Source organism: Pristiophorus japonicus, chromosome 32, assembly GCF_044704955.1.
Source record: "Pristiophorus japonicus isolate sPriJap1 chromosome 32, sPriJap1.hap1, whole genome shotgun sequence".
NCBI lineage: Eukaryota > Metazoa > Chordata > Chondrichthyes > Pristiophoridae > Pristiophorus > Pristiophorus japonicus.
The window spans coordinates 1879893-1900591 of record NC_092008.1 but is presented as its reverse complement, the minus strand read 5'-3'; the positions used below and the strand labels follow the sequence as shown (position 1 = coordinate 1900591).

At 64.3% G+C, this 20699-nt stretch overlaps 1 protein-coding gene and 1 non-coding gene across 2 annotated transcripts in view; both read left to right on the top strand.

Moving 5' to 3' along the window:
• LOC139240483 (ubiquitin-like modifier-activating enzyme 1) overlaps nucleotides 1-20699 on the top strand; it is a 52389-nt gene that overhangs the window by 5858 nt on the left and 25832 nt on the right. The window contains exons 3-6 of the mRNA XM_070869018.1: nucleotides 10331-10428; nucleotides 11466-11612; nucleotides 14977-15153; nucleotides 19889-19996. Of these exons, the coding sequence (XP_070725119.1) occupies nucleotides 10331-10428; nucleotides 11466-11612; nucleotides 14977-15153; nucleotides 19889-19996 (530 nt within the window). The remainder of the gene's footprint in view (nucleotides 1-10330; nucleotides 10429-11465; nucleotides 11613-14976; nucleotides 15154-19888; nucleotides 19997-20699) is intronic.
• LOC139240651 (small nucleolar RNA SNORA71) lies at nucleotides 16777-16911 on the top strand. Its single transcript, XR_011588736.1, has one exon. It is a non-coding gene; the product is annotated as a small nucleolar RNA SNORA71 (small nucleolar RNA).

Sequence of the window (20699 nt, the reverse complement as noted above, 5' to 3'; positions counted from 1 at the left end):
CGCTCCTCCGCCCCCGCTCCTCCGCCCCGCTCCTCCGCCCCCGCTCCTCCGCCCCCGCTCCTCCGCCCCGATCTCCCGCCCCCGATCTCCGCCCCCGATCTCTCGCCCCCGCTCCTCCGCCCCCGATCTCTCGCCCCCGCCTCCTCCGCCCCGATTCTCCCTCCGCCCTCGATCTCTCGCCCCCGCTCCTCCGCCCCGATCTCTCGCCCCCGCTCCTCCGCCCCCGATCTCTCGCCCCCGCTCCTCTCGCCCCCGATCTCTCGCCCCCGCTCCTCCGCCCCGCTCCTCCGCCCCGCTCCTCCGCCCCCGCTCCTCCGCCCCCGCTCCTCCGCCCCCGCTCCTCCGCCCGCTCCTCCGCCCCGCTCCTCCGCCCCCGCTCCTCCGCCCCCGCTCCTCCGCCCCCGCTCCTCCGCCCCGCTCCCTCCGCCCCGCTCCTCCGCCCCCGCTCCTCCGCCCCCGCTCCCCCGCCCCCGATCTCTCGCCTCCGCTCCCCGCCCCCGATCTCTCGCCCCGCTCCTCCGCCCCCGATCTCTCGCCCCCGCTCCTCCGCCCCCGATCTCTCGCCCCCGCTCCTCCGCCCCCGATCTCTCGCCCCCGCTCCTCCGCCCCCGATCTCTCGCCCCCGCTCCTCCGCCCCCGATCTCTCGCCCCCGCTCCTCCGCCCCCGATCTCTCGCCCCCGCTCCTCCGCCCCCGATCTCTCGCCCCCGCTCCTCCGCCCCGATCTCTCGCCCCCGCTCCTCCGCCCCCGATCTCTCGCCCCCGCTCCTCCGCCCCCGATCTCTCGCCCCCGCTCCTCCGCCCCCGATCTCTCGCCCCCGCTCCTCCGCCCCGATCTCTCGCCCCCGCTCCTCCGCCCCCGATCTCTCGCCCCCGCTCCTCCGCCCCGATCTCTCGCCCCCGCTCCTCCGCCCCCGATCTCTCGCCCCCGCTCCTCCGCCCCGATCTCTCGCCCCCGCTCCTCCGCCCCGATCTCTCGCCCCCGCTCCTCCGCCCCGATCTCTCGCCTCCGCCCCGATCTCTCGCCCCGCTCCTCCGCCCCCGATCTCTCGCCCCCGCTCCTCCGCCCCCGATCTCTCGCCCCGCTCCTCCGCCCCCGATCTCTCGCCCCCGCTCCTCCGCCCCCGATCTCTCGCCCCCGCTCCTCCGCCCCCGATCTCTCGCCCCCGCTCCTCCGCCCCCGATCTCTCGCCCCCGCTCCTCCGCCCCCGATCTCTCGCCTCCCGCCCCGATCTCTCGCCGCTCCTCCGCCCCCGATCTCTCGCCCCCGCTCCTCCGCCCCCGATCTCTCGCCCCCGCTCCTCCGCCCCGATCTCTCGCCCCCGCTCCTCCGCCCCCGATCTCTCGCCCCCGACTCTCCGCCCCGATCTCTCGCCCCGTCTCTCCGCCCCCGATCTCTCGCCCCCGCTCCTCCGCCCCCGATCTCTCGCCCCCGCTCCTCCGCCCCCGATCTCTCGCCCCCGCTCCTCCGCCCCGATCTCTCGCCTGCCCCGCCCGCTCCTCGCCCCCCCTCCGCACCCGATCTCTCGCCGCTCCTCCGCCCCCGATCTCTCGCCCCCGCTCCTCCGCCCCCGATCTCTCGCCCCCGATCTCTCGCCCCGCTCCTCCGCCCCCGATCTCTCGCCTCCGCCCCCGATCTCTCGCCTCCGCCCCCGATCTCTCGCCTCCGCCCCCGATCTCTCGCCTCCGCCCCCGATCTCTCGCCTCCGCCCCCGATCTCTCGCCTCCGCCCCCGATCTCTCGCCTCCGCCCCCGATCTCTCGCCTCCGCCCCCGATCTCTCGCCTCCGCCCCCGATCTCTCGCCTCCGCCCCCGATCTCTCGCCTCCGCCCCCGATCTCTCGCCTCCGCCCCGATCTCTCGCCTCCGCCCCCGATCTCTCGCCTCCGCCCCCGATCTCTCGCCTCCGCCCCCGATCTCTCGCCTCCGCCCCCGATCTCTCGCCTCCGCCCCCGATCTCTCGCCTCCGCCCCCGATCTCTCGCCTCCGCCCCCGATCTCTCGCCTCCGCCCCCGATCTCTCGCCTCCGCCCCCGATCTCTCGCCTCCGCCCCCGATCTCTCGCCTCCCGCCCCGATCTCTCGCCTCCGCCCCCGATCTCTCGCCTCCGCCCCCGATCTCTCGCCTCCGCCCCCGATCTCTCGCCTCCGCCCCCGATCTCTCGCCTCCGCCCCCGATCTCTCGCCTCCGCCCCCGATCTCTCGCCTCCGCCCCCGATCTCTCGCCTCCGCCCCCGATCTCTCGCCTCCGCCCCCGATCTCTCGCCTCCGCCCCCGATCTCTCGCCTCCGCCCCCGATCTCTCGCCTCCGCCCCCGATCTCTCGCCTCCGCCCCCGATCTCTCGCCTCCGCCCCCGATCTCTCGCCTCCGCCCCCGATCTCTCGCCTCCGCCCCCGATCTCTCGCCTCCGCCCCCGATCTCTCGCCTCCGCCCCCGATCTCTCGCCTCCGCCCCCGACTCTCGCCTCCGCCCCCGATCTCTCGCCTCCGCCCCCGATCTCTCGCCTCCGCCCCCGATCTCTCGCCTCCGCCCCGCCGCCCCGATCTCTCGCCTCCGCCCCCGATCTCTCGCCTCCGCCCCCGATCTCTCGCCTCCGCCCCCGATCTCTCGCCCCGCCCCCCGATCTCTCGCCTCCGCCCCCGATCTCTCGCCTCCGCCCCCGATCTCTCGCCTCCGCCCCCGATCTCGCTCCTCCGCCCCCGATCTCTCGCCCCCGCTCCTCCGCCCCCGATCTCTCGCCCCCGCTCCTCCGCCCCCGATCTCTCGCCCCCGCTCCTCCGCCCCCGATCTCTCGCCCCCGCTCCTCCGCCCCGATCTCTCGCCCCCGCTCCTCCGCCCCCGATCTCTCGCCCCCGCTCCTCCGCCCCCGATCTCTCGCCCCCGCTCCTCCGCCCCCGATCTCTCGCCCCCGCTCCTCCGCCCCCGATCTCTCGCCCCCGCTCCTCCGCCCCCGATCTCTCGCCCCGCTCCTCCGCCCCGATCTCTCTCCTCCGCCCCGATCTCTCGCCCCCGCTCCTCCGCCCCGATCTCTCGCCCCCGCTCCTCCGCCCCCGATCTCTCGCCCCCGCTCCTCCGCCCCGATCTCTCGCCCCCGCTCCTCCGCCCCGATCTCTCGCCCCGCTCCTCCGCCCCCGATCTCTCGCCGCTCCTCCGCCCCGATCTCTCGCCGCTCCTCCGCCCCGATCTCTCGCCGCTCCTCCGCCCCGATCTCTCGCCGCTCCTCCGCCCCGATCTCTCGCCGCTCCTCCGCCCCGATCTCTCGCCGCTCCTCCGCCCCGATCTCTCGCCGCTCCTCCGCCCCGATCTCTCGCCGCTCCTCCGCCCCGATCTCTCGCCGCTCCTCCGCCCCGATCTCTCGCCGCTCCTCCGCCCCGATCTCTCGCCGCTCCTCCGCCCCGATCTCTCGCCGCTCCTCCGCCCCCGATCTCTCGCCGCTCCTCCGCCCCGATCTCTCGCCGCTCCTCCGCCCCGATCTCTCGCCGCTCCTCCGCCCCGATCTCTCGCCGCTCCTCCGCCCCGATCTCTCGCCGCTCCTCCGCCCCGATCTCTCGCCGCTCCTCCGCCCCGATCTCTCGCCGCTCCTCCGCCCGATCTCTCGCCGCTCCTCCGCCCCGATCTCTCGCCGCTCCTCCGCCCCGATCTCTCGCCGCTCCTCCGCCCCGATCTCTCGCCGCTCCTCCGCCCCGATCTCTCGCCGCTCCTCCGCCCCGATCTCTCGCCGCTCCTCCGCCCCGATCTCTCGCCGCTCCTCCGCCCCGATCTCTCGCCGCTCCTCCGCCCCGATCTCTCGCCGCTCCTCCGCCCCGATCTCTCGCCGCTCCTCCGCCCCGATCTCTCGCCGCTCCTCCGCCCCGATCTCTCGCCGCTCCTCCGCCCCGATCTCTCGCCGCTCCTCCGCCCCGATCTCTCGCCGCTCCTCCGCCCCGATCTCTCGCCGCTCCTCCGCCCCGATCTCTCGCCGCTCCTCCGCCCCGATCTCTCGCCGCTCCTCCGCCCCGATCTCTCGCCGCTCCTCCGCCCCGATCTCTCGCCGCTCCTCCGCCCCGATCTCTCGCCGCTCCTCCGCCCCGATCTCTCGCCGCTCCTCCGCCCCGATCTCTCGCCGCTCCTCCGCCCCGATCTCTCGCCGCTCCTCCGCCCCGATCTCTCGCCGCTCCTCCGCCCCGATCTCTCGCCGCTCCTCCGCCCCGATCTCTCGCCGCTCCTCCGCCCCGATCTCTCGCCGCTCCTCCGCCCCCGATCTCTCGCCGCTCCTCCGCCCCGATCTCTCGCCGCTCCTCCGCCCCGATCTCTCGCCGCTCCTCCGCCCCGATCTCTCGCCGCTCCTCCGCCCCGATCTCTCGCCGCTCCTCCGCCCCGATCTCTCGCCGCTCCTCCGCCCGATCTCTCGCCGCTCCTCCGCCCCGATCTCTCGCCGCTCCTCCGCCCCGATCTCTCGCCGCTCCTCCGCCCCGATCTCTCGCCGCTCCTCCGCCCCGATCTCTCGCCGCTCCTCCGCCCCGATCTCTCGCCGCTCCTCCGCCCCGATCTCTCGCCGCTCCTCCGCCCCGATCTCTCGCCGCTCCTCCGCCCCGATCTCTCGCCGCTCCTCGCCCCGATCTCTCGCCGCTCCTCCGCCCCGATCTCTCGCCGCTCCTCCGCCCCGATCTCTCGCCGCTCCTCCGCCCCGATCTCTCGCCGCTCCTCCGCCCCGATCTCTCGCCGCTCCTCCGCCCCGATCTCTCGCCGCTCCTCCGCCCCGATCTCTCGCCGCTCCTCCGCCCCGATCTCTCGCCGCTCCTCCGCCCCGATCTCTCGCCGCTCCTCCGCCCCGATCTCTCGCCGCTCCTCCGCCCCGATCTCTCGCCGCTCCTCCGCCCCGATCTCTCGCCGCTCCTCCGCCCCGATCTCTCGCCGCTCCTCCGCCCCGATCTCTCGCCGCTCCTCCGCCCCGATCTCTCGCCGCTCCTCCGCCCCGATCTCTCGCCGCTCCTCCGCCCCGATCTCTCGCCGCTCCTCCGCCCCGATCTCTCGCCGCTCCTCCGCCCCGATCTCTCGCCGCTCCTCCGCCCCGATCTCTCGCCGCTCCTCCGCCCCGATCTCTCGCCGCTCCTCCGCCCCGATCTCTCGCCGCTCCTCCGCCCCGATCTCTCGCCGCTCCTCCGCCCCGATCTCTCGCCGCTCCTCCGCCCCGATCTCTCGCCGCTCCTCCGCCCCGATCTCTCGCCGCTCCTCCGCCCCGATCTCTCGCCGCTCCTCCGCCCCGATCTCTCGCCGCTCCTCCGCCCCGATCTCTCGCCGCTCCTCCGCCCCGATCTCTCGCCGCTCCTCCGCCCCGATCTCTCGCCGCTCCTCCGCCCCGATCTCTCGCCGCTCCTCCGCCCCGATCTCTCGCCGCTCCTCCGCCCCGATCTCTCGCCGCTCCTCCGCCCCGATCTCTCGCCGCTCCTCCGCCCCGATCTCTCGCCGCTCCTCCGCCCCGATCTCTCGCCGCTCCTCCGCCCCGATCTCTCGCCGCTCCTCCGCCCCGATCTCTCGCCGCTCCTCCGCCCCGATCTCTCGCCGCTCCTCCGCCCCGATCTCTCGCCGCTCCTCCGCCCCGATCTCTCGCCGCTCCTCCGCCCCGATCTCTCGCCGCTCCTCCGCCCCGATCTCTCGCCGCTCCTCCGCCCCGATCTCTCGCCGCTCCTCCGCCCCGATCTCTCGCCGCTCCTCCGCCCCGATCTCTCGCCGCTCCTCCGCCCCGATCTCTCGCCGCTCCTCCGCCCCGATCTCTCGCCGCTCCTCCGCCCCGATCTCTCGCCGCTCCTCCGCCCCGATCTCTCGCCGCTCCTCCGCCCCGATCTCTCGCCGCTCCTCCGCCCCGATCTCTCGCCGCTCCTCCGCCCCGATCTCTCGCCGCTCCTCCGCCCCGATCTCTCGCCGCTCCTCCGCCCCGATCTCTCGCCGCTCCTCCGCCCCGATCTCTCGCCGCTCCTCCGCCCCGATCTCTCGCCGCTCCTCCGCCCCGATCTCTCGCCGCTCCTCCGCCCCGATCTCTCGCCGCTCCTCCGCCCCGATCTCTCGCCGCTCCTCCGCCCCGATCTCTCGCCGCTCCTCCGCCCCGATCTCTCGCCGCTCCTCCGCCCCGATCTCTCGCCGCTCCTCCGCCCCGATCTCTCGCCGCTCCTCCGCCCCGATCTCTCGCCGCTCCTCCGCCCCGATCTCTCGCCGCTCCTCCGCCCCGATCTCTCGCCGCTCCTCCGCCCCGATCTCTCGCCGCTCCTCCGCCCCGATCTCTCGCCGCTCCTCCGCCCCGATCTCTCGCCGCTCCTCCGCCCCGATCTCTCGCCGCTCCTCCGCCCCGATCTCTCGCCGCTCCTCCGCCCCGATCTCTCGCCGCTCCTCCGCCCCGATCTCTCGCCGCTCCTCCGCCCCGATCTCTCGCCGCTCCTCCGCCCCGATCTCTCGCCGCTCCTCCGCCCCGATCTCTCGCCGCTCCTCCGCCCCGATCTCTCGCCGCTCCTCCGCCCCGATCTCTCGCCGCTCCTCCGCCCCGATCTCTCGCCGCTCCTCCGCCCCGATCTCTCGCCGCTCCTCCGCCCCGATCTCTCGCCGCTCCTCCGCCCCGATCTCTCGCCGCTCCTCCGCCCCGATCTCTCGCCGCTCCTCCGCCCCGATCTCTCGCCGCTCCTCCGCCCCGATCTCTCGCCGCTCCTCCGCCCCGATCTCTCGCCGCTCCTCCGCCCCGATCTCTCGCCGCTCCTCCGCCCCGATCTCTCGCCGCTCCTCCGCCCCGATCTCTCGCCGCTCCTCCGCCCCGATCTCTCGCCGCTCCTCCGCCCCGATCTCTCGCCGCTCCTCCGCCCCGATCTCTCGCCGCTCCTCCGCCCCGATCTCTCGCCGCTCCTCCGCCCCGATCTCTCGCCGCTCCTCCGCCCCGATCTCTCGCCGCTCCTCCGCCCCGATCTCTCGCCGCTCCTCCGCCCCGATCTCTCGCCGCTCCTCCGCCCCGATCTCTCGCCGCTCCTCCGCCCCGATCTCTCGCCGCTCCTCCGCCCCGATCTCTCGCCGCTCCTCCGCCCCGATCTCTCGCCGCTCCTCCGCCCCGATCTCTCGCCGCTCCTCCGCCCCGATCTCTCGCCGCTCCTCCGCCCCGATCTCTCGCCGCTCCTCCGCCCCGATCTCTCGCCGCTCCTCCGCCCCGATCTCTCGCCGCTCCTCCGCCCCGATCTCTCGCCGCTCCTCCGCCCCGATCTCTCGCCGCTCCTCCGCCCCGATCTCTCGCCGCTCCTCCGCCCCGATCTCTCGCCGCTCCTCCGCCCCGATCTCTCGCCGCTCCTCCGCCCCGATCTCTCGCCGCTCCTCCGCCCCGATCTCTCGCCGCTCCTCCGCCCCGATCTCTCGCCGCTCCTCCGCCCCGATCTCTCGCCGCTCCTCCGCCCCGATCTCTCGCCGCTCCTCCGCCCCGATCTCTCGCCGCTCCTCCGCCCCGATCTCTCGCCGCTCCTCCGCCCCGATCTCTCGCCGCTCCTCCGCCCCGATCTCTCGCCGCTCCTCCGCCCCGATCTCTCGCCGCTCCTCCGCCCCGATCTCTCGCCGCTCCTCCGCCCCGATCTCTCGCCGCTCCTCCGCCCCGATCTCTCGCCGCTCCTCCGCCCCGATCTCTCGCCGCTCCTCCGCCCCGATCTCTCGCCGCTCCTCCGCCCCGATCTCTCGCCGCTCCTCCGCCCCGATCTCTCGATGCTCCTCCGCCCCGATCTCTCGCCCCTCCTCCGCCCCCGATCTCTCGCCGCTCCTCCGCCCCGATCTCTCGCCGCTCCTCCGCCCCGATCTCTCGCCGCTCCTCCGCCCCGATCTGTCGCCGCTCCTCCGCCCCGATCTGTCGCCGCTCCTCCGCCCCGATCTGTCGCCGCTCCTCCGCCCCGATCTGTCGCCGCTCCTCCGCCCCGATCTCTCGATGCTCCTCCGCCCCGATCTCTCGCCCCTCCTCCGCCCCCGATCTCTCGCCCCTCCTCCGCCCCGATCTCTCGCCCCTCCTCCGCCCCGATCTCTCGCCCCTCCTCCGCCCCGATCTCTCGCCCCTCCTCCGCCCCGATCTCTCGCCCCTCCTCCGCCCCGATCTCTCGCCGCTCCGCAACAACGACCAGGGTCTTGAAGATGTGCACCGCTGCAATTCTCTTGTAGCCCAACCTGCGGAGCTGTTCTCTCGCAGGACGGGGGAGGGCCTCGACAGGTTCCTGTCGTGGGGACTTGAACCCACAACCTTCTGACTCCGAGGCGCGAGTGCTACCCGCTGAGGCACAGCTGTAACCCCAATTACCAACACCGCAGTAAGCCATTCGGCCCGTCGAGCCCGTGCCGGCTCTCTGCAAGCGCCCCTCAGCCAGTCCCCCCCCCCCCCCCCCTGCCCTTTCCCCGTAGCCCTGTAAAATAAAATTCCTTCAGCTACTTCTCCAACTCCCTATTGAAAGCCGCGATTGAGTCTGCCTCCGTCGCCCTCTCGGGCAGCGCGTTCCCGAACCGAACCCCACTCGCTGCGGAAAACAAGTTGTTCCTCGTGTGGCCTTTCTGCCGATTGCCTTAAATCTGCGTCCTCTGGTTCTCCACCCTTCCGCCAATGGGAACGGTCTCCCTCGATCTTACTCTGTCCACACACCCCTCGTGATTTTGAACACCCTCGATCAAATCTCCCCTCAACCTTCTCTGCTCCAAGGAGAACGACCCCAGCTTCTCCAGTCTCTCCCCGTCACTGAAGTCCCTCATCCCCCGGGACCATTCTGGCCAATCCTTTCTGTGCCCTCTCGGTAAGGCCTTCACATCCTCCCTAAAGTATGGTGCCAGAATTGGACACAATACTCCAGTTGAGGCCGAACCCGTGTTTTATAAAGGTTCATCATAACTTCCTTGCTTTTGTCCTCTATACCTGTTGGGTGGCGGTGTGAGCTGTGAGGAGGATGCTAAGAGGCTGCAGGGTGACTTGGACAGGTTAGGTGAGTGGGCAAATACTTGGCAGATGCAGTATAATGTGGATAAATGTGAGGTTATCCACTTTGGGGGCAAAAACACGAAGGCAGAATATTATCTGAATAGTGACAGATTAGGAAAAGGGGAGGTACAATGAGACCTGGGTGTCATAGTATATCAGTCATTGAAAGTTGGCATGCAGGTACAGCAGGCGGTGAAGGCAAATGGCATGTTGGCCTTCATAGCGAGAGGATTTGAGTATAGGAGCAGGGAGGTCTTACTGCAGTTGTACAGGGCCTTGGTGAGGTCTCACCTGGAATATTGTGTGCAGTTTTGGTCTCCTAATCTGAGGAAGGACGTTCTTGCTATTGAGGGAGTGCAGCGAAGGTTCACCAGACTGATTCCCGGGATGGCAGGACTGACATATATGAAAGACTGGATCGACTAGGCTTATATTCACTGGAATTTAGAAGAATGAGAGGGGATCTCATAGAAACATATAAAATTCTGAAGGGATTAGATGCAGGAAGAATGTTCCCGATGTTGGGGCAGTCCAGAACCAGGGGTCACAGTCTAAGGATAAGGGGTAAGCCATTTAGGACTGAGATGAGGAGAAACTTCTTCACTCATAATTGTGAACCTGTGGAATTCTCTACCACAGAAAGTTGTTGGGGCCAGTTCGTTAGATATATTCAAAAGGGAGTTAGATGTGGCCCTTACGGCTAAAGGGACCAAGGGGTATGGAGAGAAAGCAGGAATGGGGTACTGAAGTTGCATGATCAGCCATGATCATATTGAATGGTGGTGCAGGCTCGAAGGGCCGAATGGCCTACTCCTGCACCTATTTTCTATGTATGCCGCACGCTCCTTCCGCTGCCTGCGCTTGGTTTCTGCACGCTCTCGGCGACGAGACTCCAGGTGCTCAGCGCCCTCCCGGATGCACTCCCTCCACTTAGGGCGGACTGGTCTTTGGGCCCAGGGACTCCCAGGTGTCGGTGGGGATGTTGCACTTTATCAGGGAGGCTTTGAGGGTGGTCCCTTGTAACGTTTCCTCTGCCCACCTTTGGCTCGTTTACCATGAAGGAGTTCCGAGTAGAGCGCTTGGCTTGAATACACAACGACTGAGCCTCCACAGCCCTCTGGGGCAGAGAACTCCAAAGATTCACCACCCTCCCAGTGAAGAAATTCCTCCTCATCTCCGTCCTAAATGGCCGACCCCTTATCCTGAGACTGTGTGACTCCTGGTTCTAGACTCCCCAGCCCCGGGGGAGAAACACCCTCCCTGCATCTATCCTGTCAATCCTTGTGAGAATTTTGTATGTTTCAATGAAACCGCCTCTCGTTCTTGTAAATGGCAGAGAATATCGGCCTAGGTCTGCTCAATCGTTGCCTCTTCCCCTTTTTGCAGGTCCGTACACTTTTAGTATCTGTGATACTTCAGGATTCTCTGATTACGTCCGCGGAGGCATCGTGTCTCAGGTCAAGATGGCCAAGAAGCTGAGCTTTGTGAGTATAAAGAAAGCGTGAGCTTGAACTTACGCGGGCGCCTTTCACCAGCTCGCGTCGCTCCCTCAGTACCGCCCCTCCGGCAGTGCGTCGCTCCCTCAGTACCGCCCCTCCGACAGTGCGGCGCTCCCTCAGTACCGCCCCTCCGACAGTGCGGCGCTCCCTCAGTACCGCCCCTCCGACAGTGCGGCGCTCCCTCAGTACCGCCCCTCCGACAGTGCGGCGCTCCCTCAGTACCGCCCCTCCGACAGTGCGGCGCTCCCTCAGTACCGCCCCTCCGACAGTGCGGCGCTCCCTCAGTACCGCCCCTCCGACAGTGCGGGGCTCCCTCAGTACCGCCCCTCCGACAGTGCGGGGCTCCCTCAGTACCGCCCCTCCGACAGTGCGGCGCTCCCTCAGTACCGCCCCTCCGACAGTGCGGCGCTCCCTCAGTACCGCCCCTCCGACAGTGCGGCGCTCCCTCAGTACCGCCCCTCCGACAGTGCGGCGCTCCCTCAGTACCGCCCCTCCGACAGTGCGGCGCTCCCTCAGTACCGCCCCTCCGACAGTGCGGCGCTCCCTCAGTACCGCCCCTCCGACAGTGCGGCGCTCCCTCAGTACCGCCCCTCCGACAGTGCGGTGCTCCCTCAGTACCGCCCCTCCGACAGTGCGGCGCTCCCTCAGTACCGCCCCTCCGACAGTGCGGCGCTCCCTCAGTACCGCCCCTCCGACAGTGTGGTGCTCCCCCAGTACCGCCCCTCCGGGCGCTCCCTCGGCTCCGACACTGAGGTGCTCCCTCGTCACCGCCCCTCCGGCAGTGCGGCGCTCCCTCGGTACCGCCCCTCCGACAGTGCGGAGTTGAGGTCGAAGATCAGCCCTGATCTCATTGAATGGCGGAGCAGGCTCGAGGGGCCGAATGGCCGACTCCTAATTTTTATGCAAGTGGTTCGCCGCTCGCGGCTGACTGCTGGTTCGCGCGGAGCGTTGCCGCGTGGGTTTCTGTTCCCTGGGGTGCCGCTAACGCAAGTCTTCGTTTCCCCCCCCCCCTCCTTCCCCAGAAATCCTTGAAGGCATCGCTGGTCGATCCGGACATCCTGACCACGGACTTTGCCAAGTTTGAGCATCCGGCACAGCTGCACGTCGCCTTCCAGGCGCTGCACGAGTTCGTGAAGAAAAACTGCCGCCTGCCCCGGCCCAGGCATCAGGTGCGTACGTCGCGGGCGCAGGGAGGGGGCGAGCGAGAATGTCTGAGCGACACGACGGGTACAGGGGTGGGTGTTAGCGAGTGGTGGGTACAGGGGGCATGGTGTTAGCGACTGGCGGGTACAGGGGTGGGTGTTAGCAAGGGATGGGTACAGGGGTGGGTGTTAGCGAGTGGTGGGTACAGGGGTGGGTGTTAGCAAGGGACGGGTACAGGGGTGGTGTTAGCGAGTGGTGGGTACAGGGGTGGGTGTTAGCAAGGGACGGGTACAGGGGTGGTGTTAGCAAGGGACGGGTACAGGGGTGGTGTTAGCGAGTGGTGGGTACAGGGGTGGGTGTTAGCGAGGGACGGGTACAGGGGTGGTGTTAGCAAGGGACGGGTACAGGGGTGGGTGTTAGCAAGGGACGGGTACAGGGGTGGGTGTTAGCGAGTGGTGGGTACAGGGGTGGTGTTAGCGAGTGGTGGGTACAGGGGTGGGTGTTAGCAAGGGACGGGTACAGGGGTGGTGTTAGCAAGGGACGGGTACAGGGGTGGTGTTAGCGAGTGGTGGGTACAGGGGTGGGTGTTAGCAAGGGACGGGTACAGGGGTGGTGTTAGCAAGGGACGGGTACAGGGGTGGGTGTTTGCAAGGGACGGGTACAGGGGTGGGTGTTAGCGAGTGGTGGGTACAGGGGTGGGTGTTAGCAAGGGACGGGTACAGGGGTGGTGTTAGCAAGGGACGGGTACAGGGGTGGGTGTTAGCGAGTGGTGGGTACAGGGCTGGATGTTAGCAAGGGACGGGTACAGGGGTGGGTGTTAGCGACTGGCGGGTACAGGGGTGGGTGTCAGCGACTGGCGGGTACAGGGGTGGGTGTCAGCGACTGGCGGGTACAGGGGTGGGTGTTAGCGAGTGGCGATTACAGGGATGGGTGTTAGCGACTGGCGATTACAGGGATGGGTGTTAGCGACTGGTGGGTACAGGGGGCATGGTGTTAGCGACTGGCGGGTACAGGGGCATGGTGTTAGCAACTGGCGGGTACAGGGGGCATGGTGTTAGCGACTGGCGGGTACAGGGGGCATGGTGTTAGCGACTGGCGGGTACAGGGGTGGGTGTTAGCGACTGGCGGGTACAGGGACATGGTGTTAGCGACTGGCGAGTACAGGGGTGGGTGTTAGCGACTGGCGGGTACAGGGGGCATGGTGTTAGCGACTGACGAGTACAGGGGTCATGGTGTTAGCGACTGGCGGGTACAGGGGTGGGTGTTAGCGACTGGCGGGTACAGGGGTGGGTGTCAGCGACTGGCGGGTACAGGGGTGGGTGTTAGCGACTGGCGGGTACAGGGGGCATGGTGTTAGCGACTGGCGGGTACAGTGGTGGGTGTTAGCGACTGGCGGGTACAGGGGTGGGTGTTAGCGACTGGCGGGTACAGGAGGCATGGTGTTAGCGAGTGGCGGGTACAGGGGTGGTGTTAGCGACTGGCGGGTACAGGGGTGGTGTTAGCAAGGGACGGGTACAGGGGGCATGGTGTTAGCGACTGGCGGGTACAGGGGTGGTGTTAGCGACTGGCGGGCACAGGGCTGGGTGTTAGCGCCTGGCGGGTACAGGGGTGGTGTTAGCGACTGGCGGGTACGGGGTGGGTGTTAGCGAATGGTGGGTACAGGGGTGGTGTTAGCGACTGGCGGGCACAGGGCTGGGTGTTAGCGCCTGGCGGGTACAGGGGTGGTGTTAGCGACTGGCGGGTACGGGGTGGGTGTTAGCGAATGGCGGGTACAGGGGTGGTGTTAGCGACTGGTGGGTACAGGGGTGGCTGTTAGCGACTGGTGGGTACAGGGGTGGTGTTAGCGACTGGCGGGTACAGGGGGCATGGTGTTAGCGACTGGCGGGTACAGGGGGCATGGTGTTAGCGCCTGGCGGGTACAGGGGGCATGGTGTTAGCGACTGGCGGGTACGGGGTGGGTGTTAGCGAATGGTGGGTACAGGGGTGGTGGTAGCGACTGGCGGGTACAGGGGTGGTGTTAGCGACTGGTGGGTACAGGGGTGGTGTTAGCGACTGGCGGGTACAGGGGTGGCTGTTAGCGAATGGTGGGTACAGGGGTGGTGTTAGCGACTGGCGGGTACAGGGCTGGGTGTTAGCAAGGGAAGGGTACAGGGGTGGTGTTAGCGACTGGCGGGTACAGGGGTGGTGTTAGCGACTGGCGGGTACAGGGGTGGGTGTTAGCGACTGGCGGGTACGGGGTGGGTGTTAGCGACTGGCGGGTACAGGGCTGGGTGTTAGCAAGGGACGGTACAGGGGTGGGTGTTAGCGACTGGCGGGTACAGGGGTGGGTGTTAGCGCCTGGCGGGTACAGGGGGCATGGTGTTAGCGACTGGTGGGTACAGGGGTGGGTGTCAGCGACTGGCGGGTACAGGGGTGGGTGTCAGCGACTGGCGGGTACGGGGGTGGGTGTCAGCGACTGGCGGGTACGGGGGTGGGTGTTAGCGACTGGCGGGTACAGGGCTGGGTGTTAGCAAGGGACGGGTACAGGGGTGGGTGTTAGCGACTGGCGGGTACAGGGGGCATGGTGTTAGCGACTGGTGGGTACAGGGGTGGGTGTCAGCAACTGGCGGGTACAGGGGTGGGTGTCAGCGACTGGCGGGTACAGGGGTGGGTGTCAGCGACTGGCGGGTACAGGGGTGGGTGTTAGCGACTGGCGGGTACAGGGGTGGGTGTTAGCGACTGGTGGGTACGGGGTGGGTGTTAGCGACTGGCGGGTACAGGGGGCATGGTGTTAGCGAGTGGCGGGTACAGGGGGCATGGTGTTAGCGACTGGCGGGTACAGGGCGGGTGTTAGCGACTGGCGGGTACAGGGCGGGTGTTAGCGACTGGCGGGTACAGGGGGCATGGTGTTAGCGACTGCCGGGTACAGGGGGCATGGTGTTAGCGACTGGCGGGTACAGGGGTTGGTGTTGGTAGCGAGTGGAGAGTGCAGGGAGGCGGTCAAAATGTCTGATCGGCGCAGACTGGGTACAGGGGATGCGAGCGCAGGGTGGGTGGATTTTGGGGGGGGGGGGGTACAGGGGGGGGGGGGGAGAATTTCCCCAGATTTTCTCTCCCTAAATTGGCCTGGGTCATCTGGTTTATGCCTCTCCCAGGGGATCACGTGGCTCTGGTTGGGGTGGAGCGTAGAATGTTTCAGTGCAAAGGGTGTCGCGGTTGTGTGGGGCGGACTGGTTGGGCTGGGTGCCCTTTGCCTTTCCGCCATTGTCCATCGGTTTGTATGTAACCTTCAGGGCTGCTGACCGAGGGCCGTGCGGCTCTGTTTCGGCCGGCGCAGGACACGATGCGCCGGAAATGGCCTCCTCCTGCCCCTGTAAATTTCTTTATGTTTTTTTTATTCTCTTCCCCCAGGCGGATGCCGACGAGCTGGTGAACCTGACCAAGGGCGTGAACGAGAAGTCCTCGCCCTGCAGCCGGCTGGAGTTACTGGACGAGGGCCTGGTCCGCAAGCTGGCCTACGTGGCCGCTGGGGACTTGGCCCCGGTCAATGCCTTCATCGGAGGGGTGGCAGCGCAGGAAGTGATGAAGGTACAGCGGAGCAAATGTCATATTTCCACCTTTGCTCACGCCACAAAGCTAGGTGGGGGGGGGGTTTGTGAGGAGAATGCAAAGACCCTGCAAGGCGATTTTTCGATCGGTTGAGTGAGTGGGCAAACACGTGGCAGATGCAGTATGACGTGGACAACTGTGAAGTTTTCCCACTTTGGAGTCCCCGGGCCCAAAGACCAGTCCCGCCCCAAGTGGAGGAAGAGCATCCGGGAGGGGCGCTGAGCACCTCGAGTCTCGTCGCCGAGAGCGTGCAGAAACCAAGCGCAGGCAGCGGAAGGAGCGTGCGGCAAACCTGTCCCACCCTCCCCTTCCCTCAACCACTGTCTGTCCCACCTGTGACGGGGACTGTGGCTCCCCGTATTGGGCTGTACAGTCACCTAACTCATTTTTTAAAGAGTGGAAGCAAGTCTTCCTCGATTCCGAGGGACTGCCTATGACTCCCCCGTAATTGGACAATTGGGTAAAAATGATTGACACAAGGTGCTGGCCCATCGAAATTAGGGATATAAAACAGGCAGCTGAGAGAGAGAGAGAGAAACAGGCGTGGGGAGGGGGATGGGGGAGGAGGAGGAACCACCTCATGTTGGACCCGGCCGCACAACCCCTCCAGCGCAAGGAACGACCAAACGGGGGAGACGGCTGATCGGAGAGCACCGGTCTGCCTCTCCGTCTGTTCCAGGAGCCGTCGTTTCGTTCATCGGTCACTGGTTCTACGTCCACCAAATCTATCCATCGCGTGCCGTTATCCGATTATGCTCAAAACCGCCGCTCCTGAACAAAACAAGTATTATCTAAATGGTGATGGCTTGGGAAGTGTCGATGTACAGAGGGACCTGGGCTTCCTTGTACACCAGTCATTGAAAGCAGACACGCAGGTGCAGCAAGCAGTGAGGAAGGCCAATGGTATGTTGGCCTCCATTGCAAGAGGGTTTGAGTACAGGAGCAAGGAGGTCTTACTCCAGTTATACAGGGCCCTGGTGAGACCGCACCTGGAGTATTGTGAGCACTTTTGGTCTCCTTACCTAAGGAAGGATATACTTGCCATAGAGGGAGTGCAGCGAAGGTTCACCAGACTGATTCCTGGGATGGCAGGACTGTCGTATGAGGAGAGATTGGGTCGACTGGGCCTGTATTCACTGGAGTTTAGAAGAATGAGAGGGGATCTCATTGAAAGGTATAAAATTCTGACGGAGTTGGACAGACTGGTTGCTGGGAGGATGTTTCCCCCGGGGCTGGGAAGTCTAGAACAAGGGGTCACACAGTCTCAGGATACGGGGTAGGAAATTTAGGAGCGAGATGAGGAGAAATGTTTTCACTCCGAGGGAGGTGAACCTGTGGAATTTTCTACCACAGAAGGCTGTGGAGGCCAAGTCACTGAATATATTTAAGAGGGAGATATAGATTTCTAGACACAAAAGGCATCAAGGGGTATGGGGAGAAAGCGGGAATATGGTGTTGAGAGAGGATCAGCCATGATCATATTGAATGGTGCAGGCTCGAGGGGCCGAATGGCCTACTCCTGCTCCTATTTTCTATGTTTCTGTGAAGCCCCCGTTGCTGAACGGGGCTCCGGGTGACGTGATCTCTCATTTCCCTCCCACCCCCCGCATTCGAAAGTGATTGCGGCACTCTCCCGTTGCCTGGTCATTGATAGCTGCAGGAACAGCAACTCCAAAAGAGGTTCCCGTGCTCGCCGGGACGCGTGCGGTTCCCGGCGGACCTCGTTGCTTTCGGACATTTTTCCCGTCACATTACGGCAGCCGGCGTCCTGTTTCGACGCGGCGTAAAGTCAGCCGCTGCCCGTGCTATTTCTGCCGCTGTCTATCTCGCGCTGTGCGCTCGATCCCGCCCGCTGTGGTCACTGGGGGGGCTTTTGACAGCTCGTACCCACGTGGCTTGTGATCGCAGCAAGGAATAGGGCTTTTATCCCCCTCCTTCCCCGGAATAAAACACACTCTCTTCTCGTGTCTCTGCCCTCTTTCCAGAGGGCCGCCGGGGTTTCGGAGGTGTTACGGGTCAGTGCGCCTCAGTTTTAGAATTGTCCCGCAAGCACAGAGGGAGACAGACATACAGTTTCGTCCCTGATCTGTGCACGTGTGCAAGGCGGTTGGCGATGTGACTGTTGCAGTCAACCTCTCGTTTAAAAAGAACGGCCAGGGTTCCTGATCACATTGTGAGTGGACCTGATGACCTTGCATCCTAGGGTCTTAAGAGAAGTAGCGGCAGGGATAGTGGATGCATTGGTTGTAATTTATCAAAATTCCCTGGATTCTGGGGCGGTCCCAGCAGATTGGAAAACTGCAAATGTAATGCCCCTGTTTAAAAAAGGAGGCAGACAGAAAGCAGGAAACTATAGACCAGTTAGTCTAACACCTGTGGTTGGGAAAATTTTGGAGTCCATTATTAAAGAAGCAGTAGCAGGACATTTGGAAAAGCAAAATTCGGTCAGGCAGAGTCAGCATGGATTTATGAAGGGGAAGTCGTGTTTGACAAATTTGCTGGAGTTCTTTGAGGATGTAACGAACAGGGTGGATAAAGGGGAACCAGTGGATGTGGTGTATTTGGACTTCCAGAAGGCATTTGACAAGGTGCCACATAAAAGGTTACTGCACAAGATAAAAGTTCACGGGGTTGGGGGTAATATATTAGCATGGATAGAGGATTGGCTAACTAACAGAGAACAGAGAGTCGGGATAAATGGTTCATTCTCGGGTTGGCAACCAGTAACGAGTGGGGTGCTGCAGGGATCAGTGCTGGGACCCCAACTATTTACAATCTATATTAACGACTTGGAAGAAGGGACCGAGTGTAACGTAGCCAAGTTTTCTGACAATACAAAGATGGGAGGAAAAGCAATGTGTGAGGAGGACACAAAATCTGCAAAAGACATGGACAGGCTCAGTGAGTGGGCAAAAATTTGGCAGATGGAGCATAATGTGGGAAAGTGTGAGGTCATGCACTTTGAGAGAAAAAAAATCAAGGAGCAAGTTATTATTTAAATGGAGAAAGATTGCAAAGTGCCGCAGTACAGCGGGGCCTGGGGGTTACTTGTGCATGAAACACAAAAGGTTAGTATGCAGGTACAGCAAGTGATCAGGAAGACCAATGGTATCTTGGCCTTTATTACAAAAGGGGATGGAGTATAAAAGCAGGGAAGTCTTGCTCCAGTTATACAGGGTATTGGTGAGGCCACACCTGGAGTACTGCGTGCAGTTTTGGTCTCCGTATTTACAAAAGGATATACTTGCTTTGGAGGCAGTTCAGCGAAGGTTCACTCGGTTGATTCCAGGGATGAGGGGGGTGACTTATGAGGAAAGGTTGAGTAGGTTGGGCCTCTACTCATTGGAACTCAGAAGAATGAGAGGTGATCTTATCGAAACGTATCAGATTTTGAGGGGGCTCGACAAGGTGGATGCAGAGAGGATGTTTCCAGTGATGGGGGAGACTAAAACTAGGGGCCATGGTCTTAGAATAAGGGGCCGCCCATTTAAAACTGAGATGAGGAGGAATTTCTTCTCTCTGAGGGTTGTAAATCTGTGGAACTCGCTGCCTCAGAGAGCTGTGGAAGCCGGGACATTGAATATATTTAAGACAGAGGTAGACAGTTTCTTAACCGATAAGGGGGCGGGCAGGGAAGTGGAGCTGAGTCCATGATCGGATCAGCCATGGTCGTATTAAATGGTGGAGCAGGCTCGAGGGGCCGAATGGCCGACTCCTCCTATTTCTTATGTTCTTATGTCTCCCCACTGACATCTGTCTGTCTCTAAACAACGCGGGTCACAGAGCACAGGATCGGGTCCAGTTGTGTCTCCTCCTGCAAGTGAAGATTGGTCCTTTGGTTGAGGTACCAACGGGGCCCTTGCTGTTGTGTGCCCAGTGACGCTCAGCAACGGCAGGAAGGGGCGATGTGGAGAGCACCGGTTATAGTGGGGCGTCTGCCACCAAGGTGGCGAGTTGCGGTGGGGGGGGGGGGGGGGGGATTTGTTCTCCGGCCTTTCGCGATGCTGGCGGGCGCCTGCCTTCCTCGCGTTCGTGTGACCCGTGTAAGATTAGCACCACGGGTCACAGGGTATTGGGAGTTATAAGGCATTTTATTAAGGGAGCGGTAGTTCCAATATAGTCCCAACACAACGCACAATCAGGATAGACGTACGACCATGACAAGTAGCTGGTACTAGTCCCGATCGGACAGATGGCTGGTGGTACGAACAGTTCATATCGTCACCGTCCACCCTGAAACGCTTTCTCGGTCTTTTATTCCCTGTTTTAGGGCTGCGCCTGTTGTAGGATATGGACAGGACCAATTGACCGATGGTGTGTCGAGTTCTTTGTCTGAACTTTTGGGTGAAACCCTTCCTTCACATTTACCCTCGCACAGTTGGAGTCAGACAGGCCATTCTTGGCCTTGAGATGTTTGGAGCTGCTCGTCGCCAGTTATTGATGTTCACGCTGTTCAAGTCGCTTTAGTTATTGTACCGTGGAATGAATCTGATTCATGAGTCCGATTGGGACTAGCGCCAGCTACTTGTCATGGTCGTACGTCTATCCTGATTGTGTGCTGTGTTTGACTATAATTGGAACTACCGCTCCCGTAACGCCAGTCTGAAGAGACCTTTTGGTCTCGAGTTATCTCTTTCAATTCGCAATTTCTTACACCTGTCGGTGCTAACGCCTGCCTCTCTTATCGCCTCTCCTCCCCCCCTTCCCATTTCAGTCTTGCACCGGCAAATTCACGCCCATCATGCAGTGGCTGTACTTTGATTCGCTGGAGACCCTGCCCGAGGAGAACGAGGCCTCGCTCACCGCCGAAACCTGCGGCTTCGTAAGTATAGGCCCGGATCGCGCGGGGTCAGCTGTGGGGTGAAGGGGGTGGGTGTGGGGTTAGAATGTCAGGTTGCCTTCAATGGGAAGTGGTTCTATTACTCCTGGGCTGAGAGGGCTGTCTTGTGCTGAGAGATTGAGCAGACTGGGCCGATACTCTCTGGAGTTTAGAACAACGAGTGGTGATCTCGTTGAAACATCTCCGATTCTGAGGGGGCTCGACAGGGTAGATGCAGGGAGGGTGTTTCCCCCCCGGGGCTGGGGAGTCTAGAACCAGGGAGGGGTCACACAGTCTCAGGATAAGGGCTCGGCCATTTAGGACTGAGATGAGGAGGAATTTCTTCACTCGGAGGGTGGTGAGTCTTTGGAATTCTCTGCCCCAGAGGGCTGTGGAGGCTCAGTCGTTGAGTATATTCAAGGCCGAGATCGATAGAGTTTTGGACTCGAGGGGAATCGAGGGATCGGGCGGGAAAGTGGAGTTGATGTCGATGATCAGCCAATGATCTTATTGAATGGCGGAGCAGGCTCGAGGGGCCGTATGGCTGACTCCTGCCATTTCTTACGTTATGTAAAGATCGCCCCGAGTGGAGGAAGTGCATCCGGGAGGGGCGCGGAGCACCTCGAGTCTCGTCGCCGAGAGCGTGCAGAAAGCAAGCGCAGGCAGCGGAAGGAGCGTGCGGCAAACCAGTCCCACCCTCCCCTTC